At 53.4% G+C, this 25,843-nt stretch overlaps 2 protein-coding genes across 2 annotated transcripts; one reads left to right on the top strand and one right to left on the bottom strand.

Annotated features, from left to right (window-relative positions):
• Positions 1-475: 475 nt before the first annotated feature.
• Positions 476-12,690, top strand: LOC116820341 (uncharacterized). Its single transcript, XM_032772717.2, has 6 exons — positions 476-497; positions 1,470-1,661; positions 1,957-2,060; positions 3,284-6,163; positions 8,397-8,605; positions 9,286-12,690. The coding sequence occupies exons 1-6, from the start codon at positions 479-481 to the stop codon at positions 9,353-9,355; spliced, it is 3,474 nt and encodes a 1,157-aa protein (XP_032628608.2). The 5' UTR covers positions 476-478; the 3' UTR covers positions 9,356-12,690.
• Positions 12,691-14,377: 1,687 nt separating this feature from the next.
• On the bottom strand, positions 14,378-24,855 carry VAT1 (vesicle amine transport 1). The gene is made up of 5 exons (XM_032772719.2): positions 24,610-24,855; positions 23,932-24,102; positions 23,723-23,812; positions 22,358-22,599; positions 14,378-16,348 (listed from the first exon to the last, which is right to left on the bottom strand). Exons 1-5 carry the CDS (start codon positions 24,800-24,802, stop codon positions 16,247-16,249), a joined length of 798 nt encoding a protein of 265 aa, XP_032628610.1. The 5' UTR covers positions 24,803-24,855; the 3' UTR covers positions 14,378-16,246.
• Between the last annotated feature and the right edge of the window lie 988 nt (positions 24,856-25,843).

Raw genomic sequence — 25,843 nt, 5'->3', positions numbered from 1 at the left:
GCAGCTGGTATGGTAGCAGCTCAGTCACCCACAGCTCCACAGCAAACCCCTGAGCAGGGCGCATTCTGCGGGGGCCTGGCCCAGCCTCGAGGCTAAGGGGGCAGGGGCTAACGGGGCTTTTCCTCAGGCCTCAGATCGCTCCTGGCTGCAGCAGTAGAGGGGGAGGGTAGCAGAAACACAGGCTGCTCCCGTTATCAGCTGGTGCAGGGGCTGTTGGTCGAGGGGAGGCAGGGGGTGTGGGCCTGCCCTGCACCCTGAAGGGTGTTGTGGGTACTGTCCTTTGCCTGGCAGAGGCCCTTGGCTCTGGCTCCCACCATGACACCTCTCTGTCTGCTCCTCCCGGCTTAATGAGAATTTGCAAGAACAGAGGGTCCCCCTTCCGGAGGCCTAATAAATATTTATAGAGTGGTCAGTTGCATCTTCGCATGGTAAGTGGAAGTTCATGAATAATGCAAAAGCTCAGCCCCTCTGCTTGTGGATGAGCAGAGAAATGATAAGTGGGCTCGGACCACAGACCCCGGAGCCCTTAGCAGAGACTGAGCACTGTCCTTCCCCCACTGCCTTTCCAAAGTGGCACTGATGTGTATTCATGGGGGCAGGGCACCGAGGCTGTATTATTCATTTGGCCGCAGGAAGCTGGGTCCTGACGCCAGCTGCCACCCTCATGGAGCTGGGGAACTAGAGGGCGCTGCTTGGGGCCTGCCGAGTTTGGCCACTCTATTGCTCGCTGCAAGACAGTCAATAACACCCCCTTGCAAGGGGTGGCGGAGGTTTGGCCGCCTTGGCAGGAGCTTCGAAGCCAGAAAAAACAGGCTGGAACGTTCGGGCTCCCTGGAGAAGAGCTGCTGAGATACAAATCCAACGGAGACCTCAGTTTCCCATGGGGCCTTGGGTGAGGACAGGGGCAGGGGAGGAACATCTTCCTCCGTGCATGAGAGCTCCCCAGACTAACCCCCTGTCTGCACCAAGTGCCTTGGGCAGAGGCTGTTGTCCAGTGCAGGCTGGAGGGAGACAAGGCCACACTCAGCTGTGCTCCAGTGACGGGGAGGATGGTGGTTTCTTCCTAATTCCCAGTGGGGTCTGCTCCCAGTGAGTGCCATGTGGTGAAGGGACGGGCTTCACACTAGGTGTGCTAGGGCTGCCCAGGTTTCCCCTGGGTAACAACAGGCTTTGTCTGCGGATCCAAACGTGCGTTGCAAATGCTCCTGCATTCAGCTGCACAAGCCCTCGTGCAGCAATTCCTTGTACAAGTGAAGAAACTGTGTCACAGAGAGGGGCGGTGACCTAGCTGCAGTGAGGAGAGTAGCATTAAATATTTGCTAGGCAGGGCACATGCACCAGAACAGAACCCAGGTCTCCTGCCTGCGAGCCCAGATCCCTGGCTCCAGCGTGGAGGGGCAGCCCACGAGCCCTGGCGGGTGGGCTGGAAGCTTTGCTTGCTGGCTTACGTCTGTGCTCCTTCCCTGCAGGAGGGTCCGGCAGCATGACTGGGCGCATAGTGCGCGTTGGGGGGATCCCAACAGACCTCCCGCCAGAGAGAGTTGCCGACAAGCTCACCATCCATTTCCTGCGTGCCCGCAACGGCGGCGGAGAGATCGCAGACATTGCACTCGTCGCTGGCCCCCCTGCCTGCGCCCTCGTCACCTTTGAGGAATCGGGAGGTAACGCAGGGGGCTCGCGCCAGGCAGCACGTGGCAGCCTAAGTCATGTCCTGGGGCCATGGGGGCAGCCCAAGAAGCTCCGCCCAGGGGCTAGAGGCCAGGGCACCTCCTGTGGCATTAGGTCCGCCATCCTGGAGGGCAACTGGTGGAATTCCCAGCGTCCAACAAGGGGCTGCCCCAAGAAAGTGGTGGGAGAGAAGAAGGAATCTCTCTGGGCCTTGTCTGGCTGGGGAGCCCAGCGGCACAGCCCAGGGCAGGGTGCAGGCGGCTGACACGTGTCTATTGCTCGATTTAGTGGCTCAGAGGGTCCTGGAGGTGGAGAAGCATGTTTTGTTGGTTGGTGGAAAGACGTACCCGCTGACAGTGACAGCGCACGCAGCCGAGCTGAGCCCTGATGAGGTAATGAGCGGGATCAGGCGGGCAGGCCCCCCGCCTGGCTGTGGGCACTCCTCCCAGAGCCCCTGCTGGCACCCGGAACATCACACCTGCCATAGATACGCAGGGAGGAGACTGCTAATCCTGTTAATCTTAATTAGAGTTAAAGCAAACTCGCTTTATTTGTATTCAAATGAGGATTTAAAAGGGTTTTTGCTGATAACGTGCCCGAGGCAGGGCCCAATTTTACACTTGGTCAGTCTGCATTTGTACCTGTCCAAGCACAGAGGGAATAGCAGCGGGGGATGAGGTGGGGTCGTTAAGCCCAGCTATCTGGTCACACATGGCCAGGCAGGGACTTCTGTTAATTTCTCTGCCACTTCATGAGCCAGGAAAGCAGGCGATTTTCCTCGGGGCGTTTAGGGGAAGCGCTGGTGTCAGAGATGGAGAGATAATTCTGCCCTTCCTCTCATTTCATGATGCTGGTGCAGCTGCCAGCTCTGGGCTTTGGTACTCATGAAAACAAGCTCAGCAGTCAGAGCCTGCTGTCTGTGACATCACAGTCATCTCCATGGCAACTACATATGATGTCAGAGACAGGCAGCCTAATGCCTACTAGGGACACTGCAGCCAGAGCAGAGGAAGTGGGAAGTGGCTGAGATCTTGGCACTATGCGAGTAATAGAAATGGGAAGTGGGGATCCCTGGGCCTGGGCTGCTTGCAGAGCTCACTGCGCACATGGGAGATGCTGTGGCTGTATTAAAAGTCACACGCAGCTCCACTGCCTGCTCCCAGCAGGCAACACCTTGTGCACCAAGCCCTTTGTGCCACGTGTGGAGGGGAAGTTCTGCTCCAGGCTGCTGGCTCTGTCAGGCCTGGCCGCATGGCCCTCCCACATTAATCGCTGCCCGACACTACAGCCTGCATCGGGAAGGCAGCTCTCTGCCTGTCTCCATGCACTCCCACCTGGGCACGCCCTCTCCGTCTCCATGGGCAGCGATTGCCACACGAAGCTACAGTAGGTTTGTTTGCCTGCCCTTGGGGAGAGCAAACACAGGCTGGAAGGGAAGGTGGGGGCGCTTGGCACTTGGCCTTGAAGTGACCCTGGGAGCCGCGGTACAGCTGCTGTTGTCCTGATGATGGCAGGGTGGTAGAGTGGGACCTGTTGGGGCGGTCGTCTCCCTCCTGCAGCGGGGCTGTTTGCCTTCAGTCGCTGCCCTCTGACTCCTCTGGTCCTGTCCCCCCAGATCTTCGTGCGTGTTTGTATGATCATAGACTACGGGAGGCTCCTGGATGGCAAAACGCTCCTGAGAAGCCTGCGCAAACATTACGGTGCCGTGCAGTTCAGCTTTGACCCTAAGGAGACGCTGTGCACGGTCAAGGGGCCGTTCACGGAGCTGCAGGCCTTCAGCAAGGAGCTGCTAAGGACCCAGCAAGCTGGAGAGGCCCCACCAGAGGGAGTCAGCCACCCCGCCACAGGCACAGCGATGTCTGCTTCCCAGCAGACGCCCGGCTCCCCCTTGCCAGAGCCCAGGGTGGAGAAGCAGCCAAGTCCGGGCCAGGTGCATGAGGAGGCGTCTGAGCCTCCGTTACGCAGGGACCCTGTGGACGGAGAAGCTGTGGAGCAGCTGGAGGACTTCTCTTTGGTGATGGATGCAGATATCTACCTGTACATGCAGAAGTTCTGCAGCGACAAATACCAGCGGGTGCTGCACCAGCACCAGGTCGACGTGGTGGACTTCAGCAGCGACGGCATTGCCATTCTCTACCTCCAGGCCTCCTCCAAGAACATGGGGGACATCAGCTCCGTGGTGCAAGCTCGCCTGGCACTGCTGCGCCTCTATCAGCAGCTGGAAGCCTCTCTGCGCAAGGAGAAGATCAGCAAGGGGGAGCTGAGCAGTGACATGCGGTCTCAGAGGGCCTTGCTAGAGGACCTGGAGAAACTGTGCCCCCTGCTCCTTTGTCACGAAGATGAGCGGCATCTCTATCTCATCGGGAATCTGGTCGATGTCTCCCAGGCCAAACAATACATCCAAGATCGAAGCCCTGGGAGAACAGCCACAGCCGACCTCAGGACGTCCAACACCTCCCTGGCCACCTACACAGCCACCCTTCGTGGAGGGGATGCCAGACTGGGCACGGATCCTTCACCCCCAAGACTGAGCCCTGGCAAGTTTGAGTTTAAAGGTGAACACAAGCTAGCTGCCAACTTCAGCTTCCTAAAGCACAACGCGGCTCTTTCCAGTGCATGCCCCTCGCTGGATCGCAGCTCCCTGTTCACAGAGCAGATGCAGCTTTCTGGAAGCTGGTTAAAGGAAGCTGGCGCCCCGAGCCAGAGCGATCCAGCACCACCGAGCGGTCAGCACCATCTGCCCGTCTCTGCGGCCATCACTGGGCCAGCGGCAGAGGCTCAGCAGAAGGAACTGAAGGATTGGGACTGGAGGAAGGGGCCCCCCCTGCTCTTGAGACCCAAGACGCCGTCTCTGCTTGCTGGAGGCAAAGAAAGCAGCACTTTGCAGAGTCTCGGGGGCTGGAAGAGCCCCGGTCCCGTAAAGCCTCAGCCTATTAGCAGCGCGTCTAGTGCCTTCAAATCCTTGAGCCTTTTCGATACTACGGGGACCTGTTCAGCACTAGATTCCAAAGCGCCCGAGTCTAGCGCCCCGCTGAGACGCTCCAATAGTTTCTCCATTCCAAAGTCTAAGGCAGGCGACACGCCCAGAGACCCCAGCAGGGCAGCCAGTGGGGTCAGCGAGGAGATCAGCATGGATCCTGTGCACTGGGCTTATCTGAAAGAGATTCATGGCTCTGCTATTGGCAGGCTGTGCAGGGAGCGAGGCGTTGTGCTTGCAGAGCGCAGCAGCAAAGGCTGCACCGTGCTGACGCTCACAGCTGAGGACAGGACAAAGCTCCTCCAAGCCAGGTGGAAGATGGAGGCTCTGTGCCAGACGGTGTGTCCTGCTCTCGTATGCCAGAGCCTGAGCTACTCCGAACTCGATGTGGAGGGGCCCAGCGACGAGGCTTTGAATGAGCTGTGTAGCCTCTTGAAAGGATGCTCTGCCCAGGTCAGAGTCAGCAAAGACAGGTACAAACTGCATCTCATGTGCCCCAAGGAAACACTGCAGAGGGCCAATGAGGCCTTCCAGAGATTCTCTGCCAGGAGGCGAAGTGCTCTGACACTTGCTTCCCCGTCTCCAGGGCTGGAGGGATCTCCGGCCGAGGAATATCCAAGCCCCACGCAGCAGGTGAAAACCCAGGACCCAGTGCTGGCTGCAGAATATCTCCATGGCCGGGAGGGACTGCAGCAGCTGGAGGTTAGCAGCACAGCCGGCCTGTCTGACGTTTCGGAGAGCACCCCCGAGCTGAATGGTGCTGACAACATGAGGCTGTATGGGCCCGGGTGGAATGGCACGAGAACCAGCAGCTACCAGCAGGCACTGGGGCAGGAGGACCCAAGTTACCCCAGCGACTCACAGGACGTGAATGGGAGTGGCCTCCTTGATGCCAGCTTGGCAGGCTGGCAGAGTCTCAGCCCAGGGGACCCCCAGGAGCTGCAGAAGGGGGAGAGGCCAGCTGGAGAGTCCGAGACGGCCAGGATAAAGCGCGTCCTGCCTGACAGATTCCAGTTCGCAAGAGACAAGAGTCGAGGAGACCCCAGTGAAGCAGGGGGAAGCCCGAGGCCCCCTGCTCATGCAGCAGACGGCGCCCCGCAGTCCTTGCCCATCTGGCTGTGTAGCTCTGGGACTGTCCTGCCAGCTAGGGCTGCAGAACGAGCCTCCAAGCCAGGCCAGGGGGACTCAGTAGGAGATGGGGACTCACAGGAGACGGCAATTTCAGAGCTGGAGCTAAGAGGTCCCAGCCCTGAGCAGGGAGCCCAAGAGCACAAGCTTGGGAATTGTGATGCATGCCAGAGCTTGTGCACAGTGACCTGCTGTGCCCAGTGTGGCCACTCTCTGTGCCGGACTTGTTTTGCAGCCGAAGACATGCACCCAGCCTGCTGCAGCTCCCCCAAGAGAGCCAGGGCTATTAAAGGGACATTCAAGGTCGTGACTTTGTCCCACAGCCTGGCCGGCTACTTTCGAGACCCAACGCTCAAGATCGTCTACGACATCCCTGATGGTGTGCAGGAGGTAGGTAGCCAGCCACACACAGAGTCTGCCACCAGGGCCTTTCCAGGCCCCTAATTGTGGGACTTGGGGTAATGCCTAGGCATCCTGGTCAGAAGCCAGGGCCCCGTTGTGCTGGGCACCACCCATGCAGGGCAGAGTCCCTGCCCCAAAGAGCTCACAAGCGAAGAGGCGGGTGGATAACACAGGCAGAAGGGGAGCACGGGTGCCAGCTTGGTGTAGTCCAAGCACACCAAGAACAGAATTATGACCCAGGTGCACACGATTTGTTGAGGAAGCATCAACATGGCATTTGAAAAGGGACATCAGGTCTCCCCAATCTGTTAGAATTCTCTGAGGGGTCAACAAGCATGTGGACAAGCGGGATCCAGGGCTATAGTGTACATGGACTTTCAGAAAGCTTTTCACAAGGGCCCTCAGCAAAGGCTCTTAAGCATTGTAAGAAGTCCTGGGAGAAGAGGGAAGGTTCTTTCATGGGTCGGTAACTGGTTAAAAAAGACAGGGAACAAAGGGGAGGAACAAACGGCCAGTTTTCACAGTGGCCAAGGGTAAGTAGTGGGGTCTCCCGGGATCTGTACTGGAAGCAGGGATGTTCAACAGAGTCATAAATGAGCTGGAAAAGGGGGTAAACAGGAAGGTGCCAAAGTTTGCAGATGATATAAAATTACTCAAGATAGTTCAGTTCAAAGCTGCCTGCCGAGAGTTACAAAGGGATCTCACTAAACTGAGTGACTGGGCAACAAACTGGCAAATGAAATTCAGTGTTGATAAACGCAAAGTAATGCACGTTGGAAAACATAATCCCAGCTATACTTACAAAATGATGCAGTCTAAATTTGCTGTTACCACTAAGAAAGAGATCTTAGAGTCATCATAGATAATGCGTCTCTTAGAACATCTGCTCAATGACTGCAGTGGCAGTCAAAAAAGCTAATGGCGTGTTGGGAACCATTAGGAAAGGGATAGATAATAAGACAGTAAATATCATAATGCAACTGTATAAATCCATGGTACGCCCACAACTTGAATACTGCGTGCAGATCTGGCTGCCAAATCTCTGAACAGATATACTAGAATTGGAAGAAGCACAGAGAAGGGCAACAAAAATGATTAAGTCTGTGGAACAGTTTCTGTATGAGGCAAGATTAAAAAGATTAATACTGTTCAGCTTGGAAAAGAGACGACTGGGGGGCGGGGGGCGGGGAGATACGATAGAGAGCCATAAAATCATGACTGGTGCGGAGAAAGTGAATAGGGAAGTGCTATTTACCCCTTCACATAACACAAGAGCCAGGGGTCACCCAATAAACTTACTAGGCAATGGATTTAAAAGAAACATCAGGAAGTATTTTCTTCACACATCACACAGTCAACCTGTGGAACTCATTGCCAGGGGATGTTATGAAGGTCAAAACTATAACCGGGTTCAAGAAAGAACTGATAAGTTCACTGCGGACAGGTCCGTCAGTAGCTATTAGCCAAGATGGGCAGGGATGCAGCCCCGTGCTCTGGGTGTCCCTAACCCTCTCACTGTCAGACGCTGGCACTGGGCGAGGGACAGATCACTCAGTGATTGCCCTGCTCTGTTCATTCCCTCTGGGGAACCTGGCATCGGTCACTGTCAGGGCCAGGGAATTGGGCTGGATGAACCATTGATCTGACCCAGCCTGGCCTTTCGGAGGTTATCGCGCTTGTTGCAGGCACAGCAGCAGAGGGGAGCTGAATGAGGTGATTACACCATTCATCTCTGGCTGACGGGGGCTCTGGCTTTTCCCACGTTCCTTTCCAAGCCAGCAATAGCCCAGAGCAGTCTCCTCCCCCAGTGCACCCCAGGGCTGAGGCACTGCAGAGAGAAGTGACCAAGAAGGGAGCCGCCGGGGAGTCGGGTTTTTGTGTAGAAGTGCTGAGCAGGGGGGTTGTGAGGGTGACCCAGGGTAAGAAACGCCACAAATGGCTCCCACTAGCAGCCTCCTCTCGCTGCCTGCCCCTGCTAACTAGCCAGCGCTCCGGCTGCAGCAGCACTCCCGGCTCGCTCCCTGGGCAGGGCAGGGGCTGGGTCCCACAAACTGACCCTGCCTTCCCAGCCAGGGGAGCGTGACCCTGGCAGGCGACGAAACCTGTCTGGCCTCCCAGCAGGCAAACCTGAGAGCAGCCCTGTCCCAGCAGCACAAACTCCTGCTCAGGGCTGATTTTACAACTTTCTTCCTTCTCCCCTCCTCCACACCGCCATTTAAAGGCTGGAGACCCCCAGCCCGGGAGACCGTACAGGGGTGGTCGCTTCCAGGCCTTCCTGCCCGACAACAGGGAGGGGAAGAAGACGTCTCAGCTGCTGCAGAAAGCGTTTGAGCAGGGCCTGACCTTCCAGATCCAATCCTGTGACGGGGAGGAGAGAGTGACGTGGCACCTCATCCCCCACAAAACCTCTTTTGACAAGGGCAAGGCCAGGTACGGAGCAGTGCTGGTGGCGTTTGGAGGGGATCTGAGGCCTAGGCTCCTTTTGGCCCGTTAACTCTTGGCCTAGGAGGGAGAGGGCCTAGGTGCCTGGGTGCTGTGCTGTATCCACACTTGGCGTGCAAGCAGCGGCCAGAGCCCAGCAACCCAACGCTGCAGCCAGCCTTGGAGTGAACCCGCCAGTGGTGCAACACAGCACCATGCCCAGGAATTGTCTGAGCCCCCCAGCTGCTTCCATGCCCTGGCTTGAGAGGGCAGAGCCCCTCTCTTAGCCTGGCTGGCGGGGCTGCAGCAGCCATTTTGTCAGATAAGAAATGAATGAGCAAGAACAGCATCCAAACACCATTTTAGATGTTTCTTGCTACTCCTTCCCCACCAGCCATTTTCCACCTCTGCAAGGCAGGACCCAGTGAGACACTAGCTAAGAGCAATTCCTGCTCCAGACCTAGCCCACCTCTTGCTCCAGGCCTGGGAGTGTGGGGCAGCCAAGCTCTGAGAGGTTCCCTCTGTAGCTGGGGCCACCGGCTCCCTCCCCATCTGGGAGATGGGGTGTGGGGGGAATAGGGAAAGAGGCCCCCACTTCCTGCAGTCGTTGGGAGGGGGTAGTGTTTGGAACATGCTCTGAGCGTTACCATTGGGGCTGCTGCTTGACACCTCTTCCTCTCCCCTGCCAGGAATGGCTACCCGGATTCCCAGTACCTCCGCGAGGTCAGCGCTCTGCTGAGAAACTTGGGCATCGAGTGAAACTTCCAATGCTGAGGTGCCAAAAGCTGCTTCCTAGTCCCAGCCAGGCTCAGCCCAGCTGGCACAAGCCACGTTCAGTACTGAGCCGCTCAGGACAGTGCCAGTTTTTCGCAGCGTGGGCTTCACCTCCACCACACCCTTTGCTAGCCCGGAATTCCTGTGCCAAGTGTGAAGCGCACTGAGAACCGAGACATCTAGCGGCAGCATCTCACCGGCACCCGCCCTTGCTCTTGCTGAGTGGAAGTAAAACCTGCCGCCAGCTCCAGCTCCCACTTGGATTTAGCTTGTTAACCAGCCGCAGCTCCTAGCACAGCATGTTTCGGCATCAGTGAACAACGAGCATTACAGGCCGAGTCATCCCCAGCTTCCAGCCCGATGCTAATCTCCAGTGGAGACACGTCTGGTTGCAGGAAGGGTCGACCTGGAACATCCCAGTTCTGCCTTTGGGGGGCTGGGAGTTGCCCGTCTTTCTAGTGTTCAGTGCTTCTGGAATAGCACTTGCTAACTTGGGCGTTTCATTCCTTGGACAGACAGTCCGGAGCTCCCGTCCCATCCCCAGCGCCTGTTCTAGGGAGGGCAGGGAGCTCTCTGGAGGAGCATCAATAACCTTTCTGCTTCTAATGCACGTCTAGCCCTGTGGGACCATAGCCCAGACCCGCAGTGCTCCTTTACACATTCATTGTTACTTTGCATTCCATGTAACTGGAGGAGAATCCCAAATAAACGAGTCTCATTCCCCATCCTGTTCAGTCGGGCTGGGAACCTCAAAACGCCCCCATTTTGGTCACAGGCAGGTGTAGCAACAACTGGCTCTAGGCTGCATAGCAGCGGCCGCTGCTTCCAGAGCAGAAGGGCCATTGCAGAGTGAAGTGTCTGCAGCCCCTCTGCAGAGAGGCTCTCTCGAGTAGCTTTTTATAGGAATGTGATGGTGCATTTAAGGCTCCAGATAAACTCTTGGTGCCAATACCAAGGGGGGCAGGGCTGACGTGAACCCTTACAAAGCAGCTGAGATCCTTGTTACATTTCACAGCAGGTGTCCAGTGCTGCTGCTCAAAAGCCCTTGCAAAATCTGCTCCCTGTAATTCCAGTGATAGGAGTGTGCCCGTGGCCAGAGCTTGGGGTGAAGGTCTCCTGTTAGCCACAGCACCAGCTCCCCACACCCCTGGCCAACAAGCCTCCCCTCTGAAGCGGAGAGGCTGCCATTGTGCCAAGAGGGGACTTCACATGCCATTCAGTTCTTGAGCCTGCTGGGAAAGCAACAAGCATGATTGGCTCCGAGCACTACAGCCCTGGAACCTGTGTCAGAGAACGGCTCCTTGCTGCTGCTGTGGGGTGGCAGCTGGGAGGGGACAGCCTGTCACTTCAGAGACAAGCACCCTCCCTCACTCGTGTGTTACCGCACCGTGACAGAGCTTGGACCAACAGTTAAGAGCTCTAAGGTGAAGGGTTGGGGGTGAAAAGCGTCCTTAAGAATATTTAGTCAGGCACCAAGATCCTCTTCAGCCAGCTCTGTGGGCTCAGGCTCCTCTTTCAGACCCAGCACATTCTTCCAGAGGAGAGGAGGCACCTGCTTTATAGTCAGCCTCACAAAAGGGAAGGGTAGGGGAGGCTCAAGCCTGCCTTGAGCGTGTTTCCAGGGCTGCTTAGCATTTGTGCCAGCAGAGAAGCAGCCCAGTAGTTTTCTTGTGTTCTCTAACATTGGTTTATGCTCTGACGGTAAGTTTCTTTTAACAAGGGGTGACAATTGTACCCATCCAGGTCCTGCTGTGCGGGTCACAACAGGACCTGACGAGCTTGCCCTGCTCACGTTGCAGGTTATCCCATTCACTTTTCAGCTAGCCACACTGCTGCTAAATCCACTACCCCTCATTGTAAGCATGACCCAATGGCTTTTTGAAACACCTAGGGTAGGTCTTGAATCTTCCCGCCTTGGCTCCTCTCCCAATGTTACTGATCTGAATTATTGACAGACTGGGGAGCATTTATTGTTCCCAGATTTCTTCGGTGACATGAATGAGCACGAGATGGATGGGACAGGGACCTGCCCGGGTCTGAAAGGGAACCACAGATAGATTGCTGGGCTGCTGACAAACCCATGGACCTTTGCTTTATGCTTAACCCCAACGTCGTCACAAGCAGAGGAACATGCCAGCAAGGGTTTTGTTATGCTTTTAATTAACATTTGAAACACATAAGGCATACGGTAACGTTAGGCAGAAGAGCATTACACGTTGTAGTCATGTAAACAGCATTGGCACAATCGCTTTCTGTTCAACTTGGTTACACGCACAAAGCGGAATAGAATTATTTTTAAAAACGCCGTGCTGTAGGACAACAGCCACTTGGATCACATCTCCGCAAATCAACTGGATGGCACAGACACTGCCGTGTGTCGTAAGAGGCTCCAAGAGTAACACGTTCTCACACCGTGCTCATACGCTACCTGCCCATCACCAGTGCTTTGGGCATCACAGACTTCATTTGGCAACAGGAATGGTTTTACACCTCTGACAGCAGCTGCAGATGGGTCAGATTCCTGCACTGGTTAAAGTCTGATGCCCACAACACTTTTTGCCCATCACTGGTCACTCAACTCTACTTCACACAGCTGGTTTGTAACTAAACATGCAGCTAAACTCCATTCCCTGGTGTCTGTAGGACCTTTCCTCACCTCTCAAATACTGTCTTGGTGTAGCTACATATCTCAATAGGGCTTATGTTTGTGCAAGCAGAGCTCCTTTCCACTCCCATCTCCCAGGTGCAAGAAACATTTGTAACTAATACATTTCTGATTAAACTAAACAAGCTTTTTAGTTCTGAAGCTGCCTGGGGATGGCAAAGTATGTACAGTTGTATTTAAGGGCCCCTTCCTGGACAGGCAGTTTTGGTTACAGATCAGCAATGATGCTCAGGTCACATTTAAGACAGGTACCACTGCATTTTGCAGTCTACACGTACATACCAAAGGCAGAACAGCCTGCAAACAGCAGCAGGGGAGAGTGCAAGGAACACAGAAACCTTTAGCTAGTGCTCATAGCATCACAACACAAACTTTTGCCCCCCAGTCATTTTGCCCCCATGGCACAAGATTTGAGTCAAAATGATCAATTAGCAAAATGAACATTAAGCTGCACTTCAGTTATTTCGGAAGGATACACAGTTTAAGAGGCTCTGTTCGCTGGATGACACTAGTTGTGCCCTCAACTGTTCAGCATGTTTCCTTCTAATCAGACATCTGGAGTGGAATGACATTGTGCTTTGGTCCTTGCTAGAACAACCTGCTGTTTAACAAGTTGTTTGAGACACTGGTAATAAAGTTGTATTAAGACTGACAATCAGCAGGTTTAATACTTACTGGCCCATAAAATGCCAGGGTAAATAAAGGCTATTATAAAATCTAGAACAGAGCATTAGTCTGAGGCAGTAAAGCGCAAGGTTACACTTAATCTTCCTTAAAAAACGTAGCTACTGCGGTGCAGAGTCAGTGCTAATCTCTATCACAACTACCTAACTGCTCAGAAGGATTCAGAAGTCAGACTGAAAAGGGCGTCAGAAGTTTATAGGTAGAAAATTCACTATCAACTACACATTGCAAATGAAGAGAAAAGAAATTCCAGAGAGTCCCTGCAAAGGTGACAAACCCTCAATGTCCTCACCTCAGCCCCAGGAGAGGCCACTACCAGCAAAGCTTTGCAAGAGGACAGGCCTAGAGATACTGACATACACGGGCAAGCTGACATCACCTTTGGCCACATCCAAATGCAGCCAACTTGGGTGAGGCATTGCCTTACGATAGCCTCTGCTGCTTAGGCTCTGGAGCGGGAGCTTCCAAGGGTCAGCCTGGAGAGTCCATAAAACACACGTGTACGAGGAGTATATCGAGACAGAGGGTAAGCAGGGCTAGGTCACTTGTTTATCACAAGCCATATCTATTTTGCAGCACACTAGATTTTTGGCAATATTGTAAGAGGCCAGTATGGCAAAGGCTTCAGTGACTTGCTAGTCCTACAAGCTGTCTAGAAAAGGCACTGAGTTACTGTTTTCTATGTTGCGTTGCAATGCAGCATACGTCAGAGTTGTCCTACAGGAAGATACAAGATACTCCCATTTGCTAAAAGGGGACTAGACTTCAAAAGCCTTACGATGGTGCCCGGGATAAGGCCGTCTGGAGTAAGGCACCAGGTGCTCTCAGTTAGCAGAGTAGAGCCAAGGAAAGGGGCAACCATTTTCCCCCTTTCAAAGACTCTAGAGAACCTGAAGCTCTGTGGTGCAGTGTGCAGTTTGGCCAGACTCCTCCTGTCTCAAGGTGAAGCCAAGATTTGGACAAGAGCAGGTCTTGTTTGCTATAAAAGGAAAAGCCTAAGTGTCTCAACTGCTTTTACAAACCTGTGGTGAAACGGCATAAAACAATGGAAAATCAAAGCTAATTCACTGAGCAGGAGCGGTTCTGAGAGAGAAAAAACCCAGCGGGAAAAGTCTGTATTTAGAAAAGGTTAGAAAAAAGTTGTGCTTGTGAGTTCCGCTGCATCACATCTGCGGAGTCAACCCCCATGTCACGAATGGAAGGAACAACGACAGAAGAGGGTCTGAACCCAGTCGTGGTTTGCTTTCTGAAGACCTAAACGGGGGCCCCATTTTATATCTGAAGTGAATCCTCCAGATTCCAGGCCTAATGCAGCCTGACACGGTTAGAAAGCAGGAATGGAAACCCAGGCTGCACTGATGAGATAATGCAGCTGCACCACAGTAGCACATTAGTGAAGAAGCTGCCTACGCCAAGAGGAGGCTTCTCCTGTCAACGTCCATACCACCACCACCCCCTGAGAGGCAGTGGCCATGTCGCTGGGAGATGCCCTCCCGTTGACACATTCTTGTCTACACTGGAGCTAGGTCGGTAAAATTGCACGGCTGAGCGATGTAGTTTCACTGATGTTAGTTGCTAGTGTAGCCCAAGCCTTAGTGAAGCGCCACTTACGTCTCCTGGGGCGGGGTGGGGGCAGCTAACGGAGGCCGTCACGTTCCTTTTTCTTCGCACAATAAAATTCTCGTGCTGATGCTGGACCAGGTTCTCTTTAATGCAGGGAGGGACCCAGCAGGAGGGAATGTTCACAGCCCAGGAGATCCATGTGTGCTCTTATTTAAGAGCAGCATTTTGCTTCTGCTATGGCACTTTACAAAAAGGGGATAGGGTGGGGGATTGGTCCCTTCAGTTACCAGATCCAAATACAAGCAAAGCCTGAGCTACTGCACCATCCACCACCCAGTGGGACCAACCCTGGACTGCTAGAGCAAGTGCAAATAGCACCAAAGCTCCAAGTCCTGGGACTGCAGCAGAAGACCTAGCGCAGCTGGAAGGGGCAGCACCAGTCAGAACATTAGACAAGGACAAGTTTAGATGCTCACAGACTGAACCAGTCAGGTTCCCACCCACAGCTTTACCACACGCCTGGCATGGGCAAGCCCAGTTTTCTTCCTGGGGAGAGGAGCCCCCTGGGCAGTTCCCAGCATCTCAGCAGCACTGGGAAGTATCCTGAAAACACTGGCACTTCACGATTCGAGCAGACAAGCTGCAAGCCCCCCTTGGGCGCTAGCTAGCCATAGGGACAGCCTGGGACTAGTGGAGAATCTGAAAAGCTAATTAAACCTGGAGTGGAAAGTGCAAAACGGAAGCCAGGATCTAACCAGGCGAGAGCCTCACACCAGTGGGTTCGACAGGTCTGAGCCCAGATCTTTGATTTCTACAGTGCGTGACTCACTCAGAACCACATGCTGGCTGTCCAGACTTTACTGGGCCTGCTCCCTTCTAGAGCTGCAGCATCCCCTTCCTAGCACACACAACCCCAGACGCAAAGGCCAACCATGAGGCTTGTTTTGTCCCAGCCTTGCAGACATGTTTTCACATTTGCAGCCCTTGGTAACAAGCACGAGGATGAAGTTTAGCCTGACGGACATTCAGAGCCCAACGTTAACAAAGCACATAGAGCCAACACAAATGGGTCAGTCCTTTCGGAGACACAGCTGAGTCCTTTCGGTCTCCAGACCCAGCTTTGACCACGGAATTGGTTTAGACTTTCCCTAACAGTTTGGGAGCAGAAAATGGACGAGAGCAAATTGTTGAACTGAAATTTCTCTTTAGTATTCATATAGCACCAGCCTAACTGCTCCTCAGGTTACATGCAGCGTGCACAAAGAAGGAACAGCAAATTAAAAAGCTACAGCGTGACCAGCATCTAAGACACTAAGCTGGACTTAGAAAAACTGGCCTTTTGCCAGCTAATTGGCATTAAAGGCCTGGGGGCGTGGGGAAAAGCAGGGGGAGGAGGAAGGGAAGTGTCATGACAGCAGGAATAACGGCAAAGAAATAACCAGCACTAGAATAACACACAGTCTGATGTTATTTTCCTACAGCAATTTCATTGACAAGCATCTCTGGCTTGGCACATTCGTCTGTTGAATGTGCATCGTAAGACTGCAAAAAGGGCTCAGTTTCTATGGAGACAGTCAATGGTTGCTATAACCATTTGCATTTACACTTTGCAGCAACATACTAGGCAGCCATTAGTCACTGACTGCTTGGAGGCCAGAGAGGCGCTGCCAGAGAAAAAGAACTTGGTTTGGAATTTGGGAAAGGACATATAACAATGTGGTGAGAAAAGCAGGGCTAAGGTGGGAGGCATCACATTGAATGTTACACAGTCACACCTGGGAGAGGCTGGCTATGGCAGGTGCATATGATTCCCAACCCAAGATGCTCACAGTCCTAGAACTGGCTTTAAAAATGTAACATTCCCTTAATGGGGAAGATGGCAGGACTGAGCCGTCCATTCCCAGGTCCCAAAAGGGTTAGGGGTTAAACCACAAAGTCACAACCTGCAGACAGGTCTCCTTGCTTTAGTTGTCCTCTTTTTTGGGTTCTTCCTTCGGCAGCTCAGGAACTAGGATGACTTTCCCAATGTTCTTCTTCTCTTGCATCTGCCTCATGGCATCTGCCACCTAGGAAGAAAGAAATCCCATGAGAAGAGCCACACCTGCCTTGCTGCGCCACTCGGGAGGAGACGCGCCAGCTCCGTGGCATCCGCACAGGAACGTTTTCCTCTACCTCATAACCATGGCTCAGCAACTGCTGTGCATTCACACATACCGCACAACGGAGAATGCTGGGCAACCCTGGGCAGCTATCCCACCCTGCCTCAGCAGGGGAGAGCGAGCTCAGAGTACATGGGCACAGGGCAGTGCAGTCCAGGGCGTCCCACTGAACAGAGAGCCGGGAGGAAGGCGCAATAGGTCCAATCGGTTACACTGACACCGCTACGGCTTCTTGTGACACAAACAAACTGTGCCAAAACAGCTACTGAGAGACAGTCTGGTGTCAGGAAGGGAGAAAAGCATTTAGCTGCCACAGGCACTAGGCAAAGGCCATACAGTACCATCAGTCTGAAATCAGCGGGGAGAGCTGCCTAAAAACGTACAGCACGTTCTAGCCCCCAGGGCTAGCCACACTGCATCAGGGATGAGCCCTGTCTGGAGAGGAGAATGGACGGGGCCATTGGTACACCTTGCAGGGACATCTCATGCTAGCCACAGGGATCCTGCTGCTTTGAGCCCTAGCTGGAGTAACCGGCAGTGCTGCCGAGTCCAGAAGCCCTATGGTGAAGGCTCCCCAAGCGTCAGGCTTGGACCATTCCAGCTCTAGTCAGTTTGGAAAGCCCGGAAGAGGCAATTCGCCTTCAGCTCTGTGGAAGGTGCGGTCCTCGTCACCATGCCAAGCAGACATGCTGATGAGACACTCGTGTTCTCCTGCATCTGTTTGCAGCACAGGGCTCACTCATGCACAAGCCCACTGGGACGTGCCAGCTCATTACAAAGTGCATGCCCAGATCAATGCAGGCAGAGCAGAAGCTGTTGGCTGGTAATGCAATCAGAGTCCCATTATGAGCTGCTCTTTCCGGCAGGAGGAGATCAGCACAATAATGCACAGGCAGCACACGCCTCCTGCCAGAGTTAATTTAAACAGACGGCAGGTGAATCGGGGGGAAGGGAGAGCAGGGTCTGAACAGCCAGACTGATGACTGTGCTGGCTGGAGATTGGAGTAAGTATAAGGAGCGCTGGCAGTTTGTCTTTTGGAATTCTCTTCTTTCTCCATTAACAACCGAGGCCAGTTCCTCCAAAGAGACGCTCCAGGGTCCGGGTCAGAACCAAGGGCAGGGGAGGGCGATGGAAGATGTTTTGCCAGATAACTAACTAACTACTTGGTAAGCACCTGAGTATCTCCCCAGCTCTGGAAGGATCTCCCAGCTGCATCTCCACCTGTCACAGAACTGCCCTCAAAGAAGGGCCCACTCCACAGCACTTCCCAACACAAAGCCAGCAGCACGGTCTTAACATCTAGCAGGCACTTCCGTTGGGCAAACATCTCCCTCACCTGCTGTCGAGTCAGGGCAGGCTGGGGAAGTCCCAGGACCGGACAGGAAAATGCTACTGGGGCATGTTCAGGGCCACCATGCTGAGTTCTAAATTGGGTAAACAACCCAGCCCTGCCTTCGCTCTGTGGTGTCTTCATCACCGTAGCTCTACCTGAATGCTTCAGTGAAACCAGGCACAGGCCTGAAGCATGTACTCCAGTCAGTGCTTGGGGCCAGAAGCCAATCTGACACCAATGGCTACAGCTAATGCACATGCTTTGCTGGCAGCAAATGGGCTACAAATTAGCATCAGAAAGAGAAATCTGCTCCTTCCTCCAGCAAGGTCCCTGCCAAATCCCAGCCACCACACCCTGGAGACTGGCTGCTGCAGTGTAGCAAGCGCCCTCCTGCCGCACTCTGCTGAGACTGCGCTACTGGAGACAGAGTCCCATCTCTCTTCTTTAGGCCCTCTGCAAATCTGTATTTTGGGCCTAGGTTACTTGAGAGCCTTTACAGGAAACTCCCCCCCTCTCTTTTGGCTTCTGCTGTAGAGAACTCAGAAGCAGCTGCTCTTTCTGGGTGAAGGGGAGTAAGTCCCTCAGCTCTGCTACCCCACTGCAGACGAGTTCTGCCCCTGGCTGGGCCTGAAGGGTAACACACCTCCATGCATCACTGTCCATTCACTGACAGCTGAGATCACTCCGGTGGCCTCTGCCCAACACCTCTGAGGCAGCCTGGACAGTTAAGCTTGGAGAAGCACAGACTTCCTGGGTCTCTCTGAGCTCGGGCAGCCTGATGTGTTTAGACTGAAATCAGAGCTGTATTGGCAGGCTCCAGAAGCTGCTTGGTAAAGTCCAGCAAACCCCTGAGATTAACCCCAGCAAACCCCTGAGATTAACTTCTGGCTTCCAGGATGCTGCTGGCCAGCAGTTTTCAGGTAGGAAAGCCACTCCAGGCTCTCTGTCTTACAGATCAGCTCCCCAGTGGAGATTCTGGCCCATTCTGCTGGAGAGGTGCACAGCTCCCTCCAGTCCTGCTCTTGAGCATGATTCAACAGCACTCTTGCCCCCCACAAGGTGTGGAGCAGTAGAGGAGGGTTAAGCAATTCTAGTGTATGCCAGAAGCGGACAATCTCTGCAGTATCTCTCCAGTATCTCCAGAGAAAACACCACGTGACCCCAGCTTAGCCAGACAATCCCCTGCTCTGGGCTGACACAAGGAGCTCAGGGAGAGTCAGCAGCCAAGTGGTCATTTGACTACATTCCAGCGACCTTATGCATCTCCTTTGAAGGCAGACTTGATTAAAGGACTTTTAACAGCACCACAGCACTTGCCTCAGGCTTGGAAATGAGTCAATTTTTTTTTTTAATGTTGCTTTCAGTTGCAGATAGATTTCCAGTTCAGTGTCAGTCAGTCACTCTAAAGTCTTTGCAGTTGTGTTCTGCCTGAAACCAAGACATGTTGTGGCAGGCACTGTGCCCACATCCCAGCTCATCTTCAAACCCAGAGTCCCATTTGTTATCAGTCCTGTGCACCCCACTCCCAGCTCTGCAGATGCCCCTCAATCCTGACCCACAGGACCCCGGCTATCCTGGTCCTGCTTTCTCGCTGGGAAGCGGAGAAGATGTCAGCTCTTGTCTCAGAAATCATTAATTCTGAACTAGGTCACACATGGCTACAGGAAACCAGTGCAGTAATTCTCTGCTATCCTCCAGCCAGGCACTGTTTTCTGATCCTCAAGTCTTTTAGGGCCCTTTACAATACTCGGTTTTGGAATTTTTCTATCGTGCTATTAAAGGCCATTCTGCAGAGCCGCCATAGCAAACTATTGCTGTGCTATGTGGCAGGGCAGGGCAGGGCAGGGTCTGTGTCAGGAGAATTATCTCGTTAGCAATACTGGTTTGAATCCATCTATTACAACACGCGGGGTTTAGTAGAAAGATCTAGTTTTGGAAGAACTCTCCCCACCCCAGAGACAGATCAGAGTGGAGAACCCAGAGCCTACAGCAGAATTTGACTGAACATAAGGATGCACCAAATGCAAAAACGTGTAACAGCCGTTTACAAAGCCACAGTCTCACTCTGCAGCATCTCCACTTTGTTCTGCTGCTTCAGTTTCCAATCAGCAGAAAAATCTGAGGGTGAAGCAACAAAATGACCCACCCACCCACATACAGTTTCCTCTGTAATTACCGAGCAGAGATTCAGCGGCCTCTAGTGTAACATGCACAGCACACGCCCTACACGCAGTGTGCAGCGCTGCTGTCTGTAATTAATCAATGTAACTCAGCCCTTTGGCCCTTTCTCTGTTCACAGCTTGGGAATGCCTTGAAACACTCAGTCTGAAAGACATTTAAAAAAGAAGGAAGTGACTTAATTTTCTTGCTCCTTGTATGTTCGGTGGTCCCCCTTCCCGCTGAAATGAGCATGTCAGGTACCAGCCCCTCTCTGGAGGGAGGACACAGGGGCTCCCAGCAAACATTTGCTGGTGAAGTGGAGGGAGTGTGAGCGAGGAAGATCTCAGGAAATTACGCAAACAACAGCCCAGGGGAACTGCTGGTCTCAGACATGAGAACACCTTCCACTGAGGTGCACCTGGGATATAGGCTGGCCCTTCGAGTGCATAGGCTGCACACAATGCGCAGCCAGGGACCCGGGCAGGTCCAGAGTGGTCTCAAACACTCCCCACACCAAGGATGAGAGCATCCAATACACCCACAACTCCCGATGGTAAATACAAGCCTGGCCACACTCATCCCACGGCCACTCCCAACTCTCCCTTTGTTTTCTGCAGGGCAGCCTGCGCTATTGGGACAACACTCCCACGGCTGGGAACAAGGCTCCTCCTTTACGAGGACTGGCTGCTTAAGCAGGACCAGGTCTGAAGAAAAGGAACACACTGAGCAGCCCCGGGCACAGAGAGAGAGTTACTCTGCTAAGGGGAAGAGAACGAGCGGGTGCTCCCACTCAGAGCGAAGAATCTGCATGACATGCCCCCATCTCCCCACCTCCAGCGAGAAACCATAGCCTGTGCCAGCCCAAACCCAGTGAGGAGCGTGTAGGAGCCAACAGCTGTCCAGTGAAGTCAGTACATTGGCCTCTTCCCCAGGACTCTGCCGTCTACCGCTGCAGCGGGGTTCCCTTGCTCCCGTCCCAAGGATTTGCAGCCCCAAGGCCTCACCACACTGTACAGCGGACTTTGGGGTTAAGCTATCTGATGTGTAAGTTCACCCCCCAATTCTCTCACATTTCCAATGAGCTGCGGGTCCATGTGTGGTAAGCCTGGAATAACAGCAAATCAGTCATGTAGACACTGAACACATTACCCAGCTCCTACAGGCCTTCCGCATCTTATTGCAGATTCCCCCAGGATCTGCGCTTCAAGATATCACTTAGCACTTGGCACTCTGTGCTCATTATGTCCCAAAGGCTCCATTATCACTCCCAACCACACCTGGCTCCCGACACTAGCAATCCAAGCTGAGTTCCTGCTGGTAGCTCTGTGCCTGGCAGAGGAGACTCATGCATCCTGTGAACAGCAGCCAGCTTGAGAATCTGCTTCAGTTTACATCACAGGTGCTGGAACCAGGGATGCGGGGGGTGCTGCTGCACCCCGTGGCTTGAAGTGGTTTCCATTGTATGCAGGGTTTATAATTTGGTTTAATGGCTCTCAGCACCCTCAGTATAAAAATTGTTCCAGCGCCCCTGGTTTACCCTGCTGAGTACAAGTTTCCTAAGCAAGTCAGTGTCTCCTGTAATCCTCACTGCCCCAGTTTAAACCCATCCTAGAGGATCCAAGCGACAGTCTCCATCCTTCCAGTTTAGAAGGGGGTCGGGGGGAGAGGCAAGTAGAGGTTAATGCATTAGGAGACTCCCTGCAAGAGCAAGGGACGATGCTCCTTAACCAGCCAGAGCTTTGAGGGAGCAAGAGGGCTGCACTCCGTCACCTCTGGCCTAGCTTCCAGGGCGGGGCTGGAAGCCAGTTCTCCCAGGCGAGAGCGATTATTACTTGTATTGTGCTAGTGCCCAGTCGAGGATCAGTGCACTACACACCGTTCCTGCCGCTCCAAATCCAGTGGAAATCAAAAGGACACTGGGCACAGAGTGCAGAGTGCTCCAGCCACGTAGTTCAGATGCCAGTCACCCAGCCAGTTCCAGTATATGCTGCACTGCTCTTCTCTGCAGGAGAGCACTGCTGGGGGGAGAGTGGTGGTCTTGTGGCTAAGAGACTGAACTGGGATGCAGGAGATCTGGGTTCATTTCCCAGCTCTGATGCTCCCAGTGTGACCCCGGGCCAGACACAATCTCTCTGGACCAGTTCCCTGTCTGTGAAATGGAAATATTATTCCCTTCTCCCACCCTTTGGCTTGTCTATTTAGGATTATAAGCTCCATGGCTCAAGGACTGTCTCAGTGTGTACACGGCACAACACAGACCATCTTGGTTGGGAACCTCGACTGCAAAAGAAAACCAACCACAAATCCCAGAGAACGTGACCCGAAACTCTGCAGAACCCAGCTAGGAGCAGGAGCAGCAGCTGTCCCTGCAGCGCTCTCTCTCTTACGGAGGCTGCCAGCCTGCACCACGACTCGGACTCACCTGCTCAAAGGGCCATACGGAGTCTATTCTGGGTTTGATTTTGCCCTGGCTGTACAGGCTAACCAGCTTGGCCACAACACCCCCAATGAGCTCAAACTCTTCATCCATGTAACCCAGGTGGTAGCCGCACACGGCCTTGTTGAGGTGCAGGAGCTGCAGAGCATTGATACTGAACTGGTTCCACCATGTCTTTGCCATGGCCATCAGGTTCTTCTTCTGTCCAGTGAGCAGGTTGGCCACCCCTAGGAGGAAGTCAAGGCCACAGTCATGCTCAGAGCTCACAAAAGGCTAATAATGCCTGGTGAAGAGCACCCAGTGCACCAGTCCTAAGGCAGCTCAGAAAGCACAGAGTACTCACTCCGCCTGCGTACTCAGGATCAGGCAAGGCCAGGATCTACCAAAGAAACGCAGAGGCAAAGAGGCTTTGAGTGACGGAACAGAGACCCCTTTTGGCCAGTAGATGTGCAGAGTCATTGCTAGAGTAAGTATTCAAAACGTGAGAGTTTCTTACCTTAGGACAGGCAGTGAATTAACACAGCTAGATTTAGGTGCCAAGCCATTGAGACTGGTACAATGGCAGAGTACAGCTGATGCTAAAATGCAGCCAGCCGTGTTGGCTGAATCCACCCCAAGCTAGGGTTTCGGAGCCTGGCCCACTGTAACGGTTAATCCTGCCAAAACACTCTGCAGTCCACAGAGTAGAGGCCAATGCCAAGGGACGGAATGCAGTCAGCGTGAGATTCCTGCATATCCCGTCAGGGGCTGTGTGAGGGCTTTGTCTATGGGGACAGAATCACAGTGTTTTGCAGCTGGAGAATGGAGAGAGAAGTATTCTGTAGCTTCAAACCGCATCACCCACACACCCCACAGAAGAAAAGTGAGCTTCTATGAGTGCTACACATTAAGTCAGCCTGAACCAGGATAAACTCACTGCAACTGATCCCATGAGCAGGACACAGATCTCACTTCCCCCTGCATGTGTGTATTCGGACTGGGAAGCAACTCTCTTTGCAGGGGAGATTTGATAGGTCAGTGTATGGAGAGGAGTGAATTGCATCTCTTGGGCAGGGAGAGAGGACAGGAACCTAGCTCTCAAAATGAGACATGAGCAAACTGAACCCCCAGCAGGAATCTGGTTTCTAATGCATGTGACACTCCAGACAGAGCAAATACTAGAGCTCAGACTAATGTGGTAACCAGCCACTGTGGGCTGCTCTCCCTCGGGACCTGGCTGGTGGAAACCAGTGCGAGTGCTCTCATGCAGAGCCACCCTCCCCTGCCCCAGTGCGTGACTCCACTCTACAGGGAATCTGGCCTGTTGACATCAGCTGTTCAGTAGATGCATCATTCCCTTATACTACTCACCATAGGTTATGAGTTTGCCCATTGGCTTCAGGAGGTTGAATGCTTTGGTAGTGTCTGATCCTCCCAGTGGATCCAAAACAATGTCGACTCCTAGAGAAAGTTTGCACAAAGAGTAACAGGCGATTTCTTTCCATTTCCTGAGGGATAGGCCTGTAGCAGGGTAGGGAAGCCCCATCCCACTCCGTCCTCCCCACAATCACTCACGGTACCTTTTGGGGAGATTTTCCGGACTTCCTCCACGTAATCCATACTCCTGTAGTCAATGGGGTGAGCGACCCCGCTTTCCCTGAGGGCGTCGTGCTTGGAGGCAGAGGCAGTGCCAAAGATGGTGACGTTCTCCACTGTCTTGCAGAGCTGAATGGCGGCAGTTCCTACCCCCCCTGAAACAGGCAGCAAGAGAGGAATTTGAGGAGTCGACAGGAAAGGGGCATAGGAGACAAACCAGTCCCTAGATGTGCTGCTGCTGCCCTCTCGACCACTCTGTCACACACACACCTGACACGACACCATGGCTCAATCTCAGAGTGAAGAATTTGTCTGTGGTTCAGAAAAGCTCATGCACTGAGCCTAAGAGAGTTGATGGCCTCAGGCTAACTATATGGCCATGGGATCTGCCACCTCACTACGGTGCTCAGGGCTTTAATACAATGAGACCCATCTGGTTTTACTGTGTGGCATCCCACAGGCCAGGGTGTGGACAGAATCCACCAATAGCACAGTGGGATATTTTGCCAGCCCAGCACCTGTGTAGCTGATCTGTCTAAGCCTTTATATCAGGTTTGTCACCCCTTTGTCCAAGCACCCAAGTCATCTCCCCTCCCAGCAGTTGGACTGGCCGTTCTGAAGCCAACTGCCCATGGGCCGAGCCCCGGCGGAGCACACGTTACCGGCAGCCATGTGGATGAGAACGCTCTGGTTGGGTCTCAGGTTCCCAAAGTCAAAGAGGATCATGTACGCCGTGATGTAGTTGACCAGAAAGGCGGCCGCTTCCTCGAAGCTCATTCCATCAGGCATCAGGTAAGTCTGACTGGCTGGGACGGTCACGACTTCCTGCCAGAGCCCTGCTCTGGCCAGCACCATCACCTTATCACCGACCTAAGGCCAGAGAGAGAGTAGAGTGGGAGGGCCGATGGTGGCATGCACTGGGTCAGCGGGGAGGTGTCACTCAGCATCCTGGGCATCCCAGTCTGCACCTAGCCACAGCACTAAACACAGCACCAGTTTCTTTACAGACACAATGCACAGCTCTCCAGTGCCTGGACTGCTCCTGGTCTCCGGCTGGGAATGCAGAGACTCTACGCGTTTGCCATCCCCTAGCCAGGCTCCTGACACGAGGCCTGGCTTTGTGCGACACACTAGATGGGAAAAGGGAGCAGCAAACTTCCGGAGTTTAGTTTCACTTAGAACATGAAGCTTGGGCTGAAACTTGAGGCGAGGCAGGGAGAGAGTGGGGGAGAATTCCCAAACAGGGACCAAGAAGCAGAGTCCAAGGCCTAGAGCCATTCTGTGACATCTGCGTCCCTTTGAGAGGTACCTCTCTAACAAGCGCCTCGGCCACTTGAAGGCAGCAATGTCTCAGGATCTAGTGACATAAGCATGAAACCAAAAGTAAGAGCGCTCCAACAGTTGTGATTACAGGAGAGCACCACAATGGAGAGAATTTGTACTTTCTACTTTGCCAGACAGCTCAGAAGACTGGCACATAGACTCTATTCCGGTTTTCTGTTGGCTCCTCATGGCATGGTGATTGGTGTAAATTCCTTAGGGCAGGGACCATACTCATTGCCTGCTCTCGAACAACAACAGAATATTCGGCACTTTAACAATGTTGAAATGGATACAGACGCTGCGCGGTAGAGCCCAGCAATGTAGCTGAAGCTACACCATGCATTTCTCTGCAGACAGCTGCAAATTCCATTCTAGTTCTACAACTTCTGCAGAGATTCTTGCACTAGGTTATACACCTTGCAGTTCTGACTTCTGCAGCACTGCAGCAACGTCACTGCTTTAAGCAGCACAGAATTTTCCCATTAGCCAGGCCAACAAAGAATTTGAAGAGCAATTAGCAAAAGACTCAAAAACTATCAGCAAAATGTTTTTTAAGTACACCAGAAGCAGGAA

The sequence above is a fragment of the Chelonoidis abingdonii genome, chromosome 21, assembly GCF_003597395.2.
Source record: "Chelonoidis abingdonii isolate Lonesome George chromosome 21, CheloAbing_2.0, whole genome shotgun sequence".
NCBI classification, from domain to species: Eukaryota; Metazoa; Chordata; order Testudines; family Testudinidae; genus Chelonoidis; species Chelonoidis abingdonii.
This window is presented reverse-complemented; position numbering and strand designations above follow the sequence as displayed.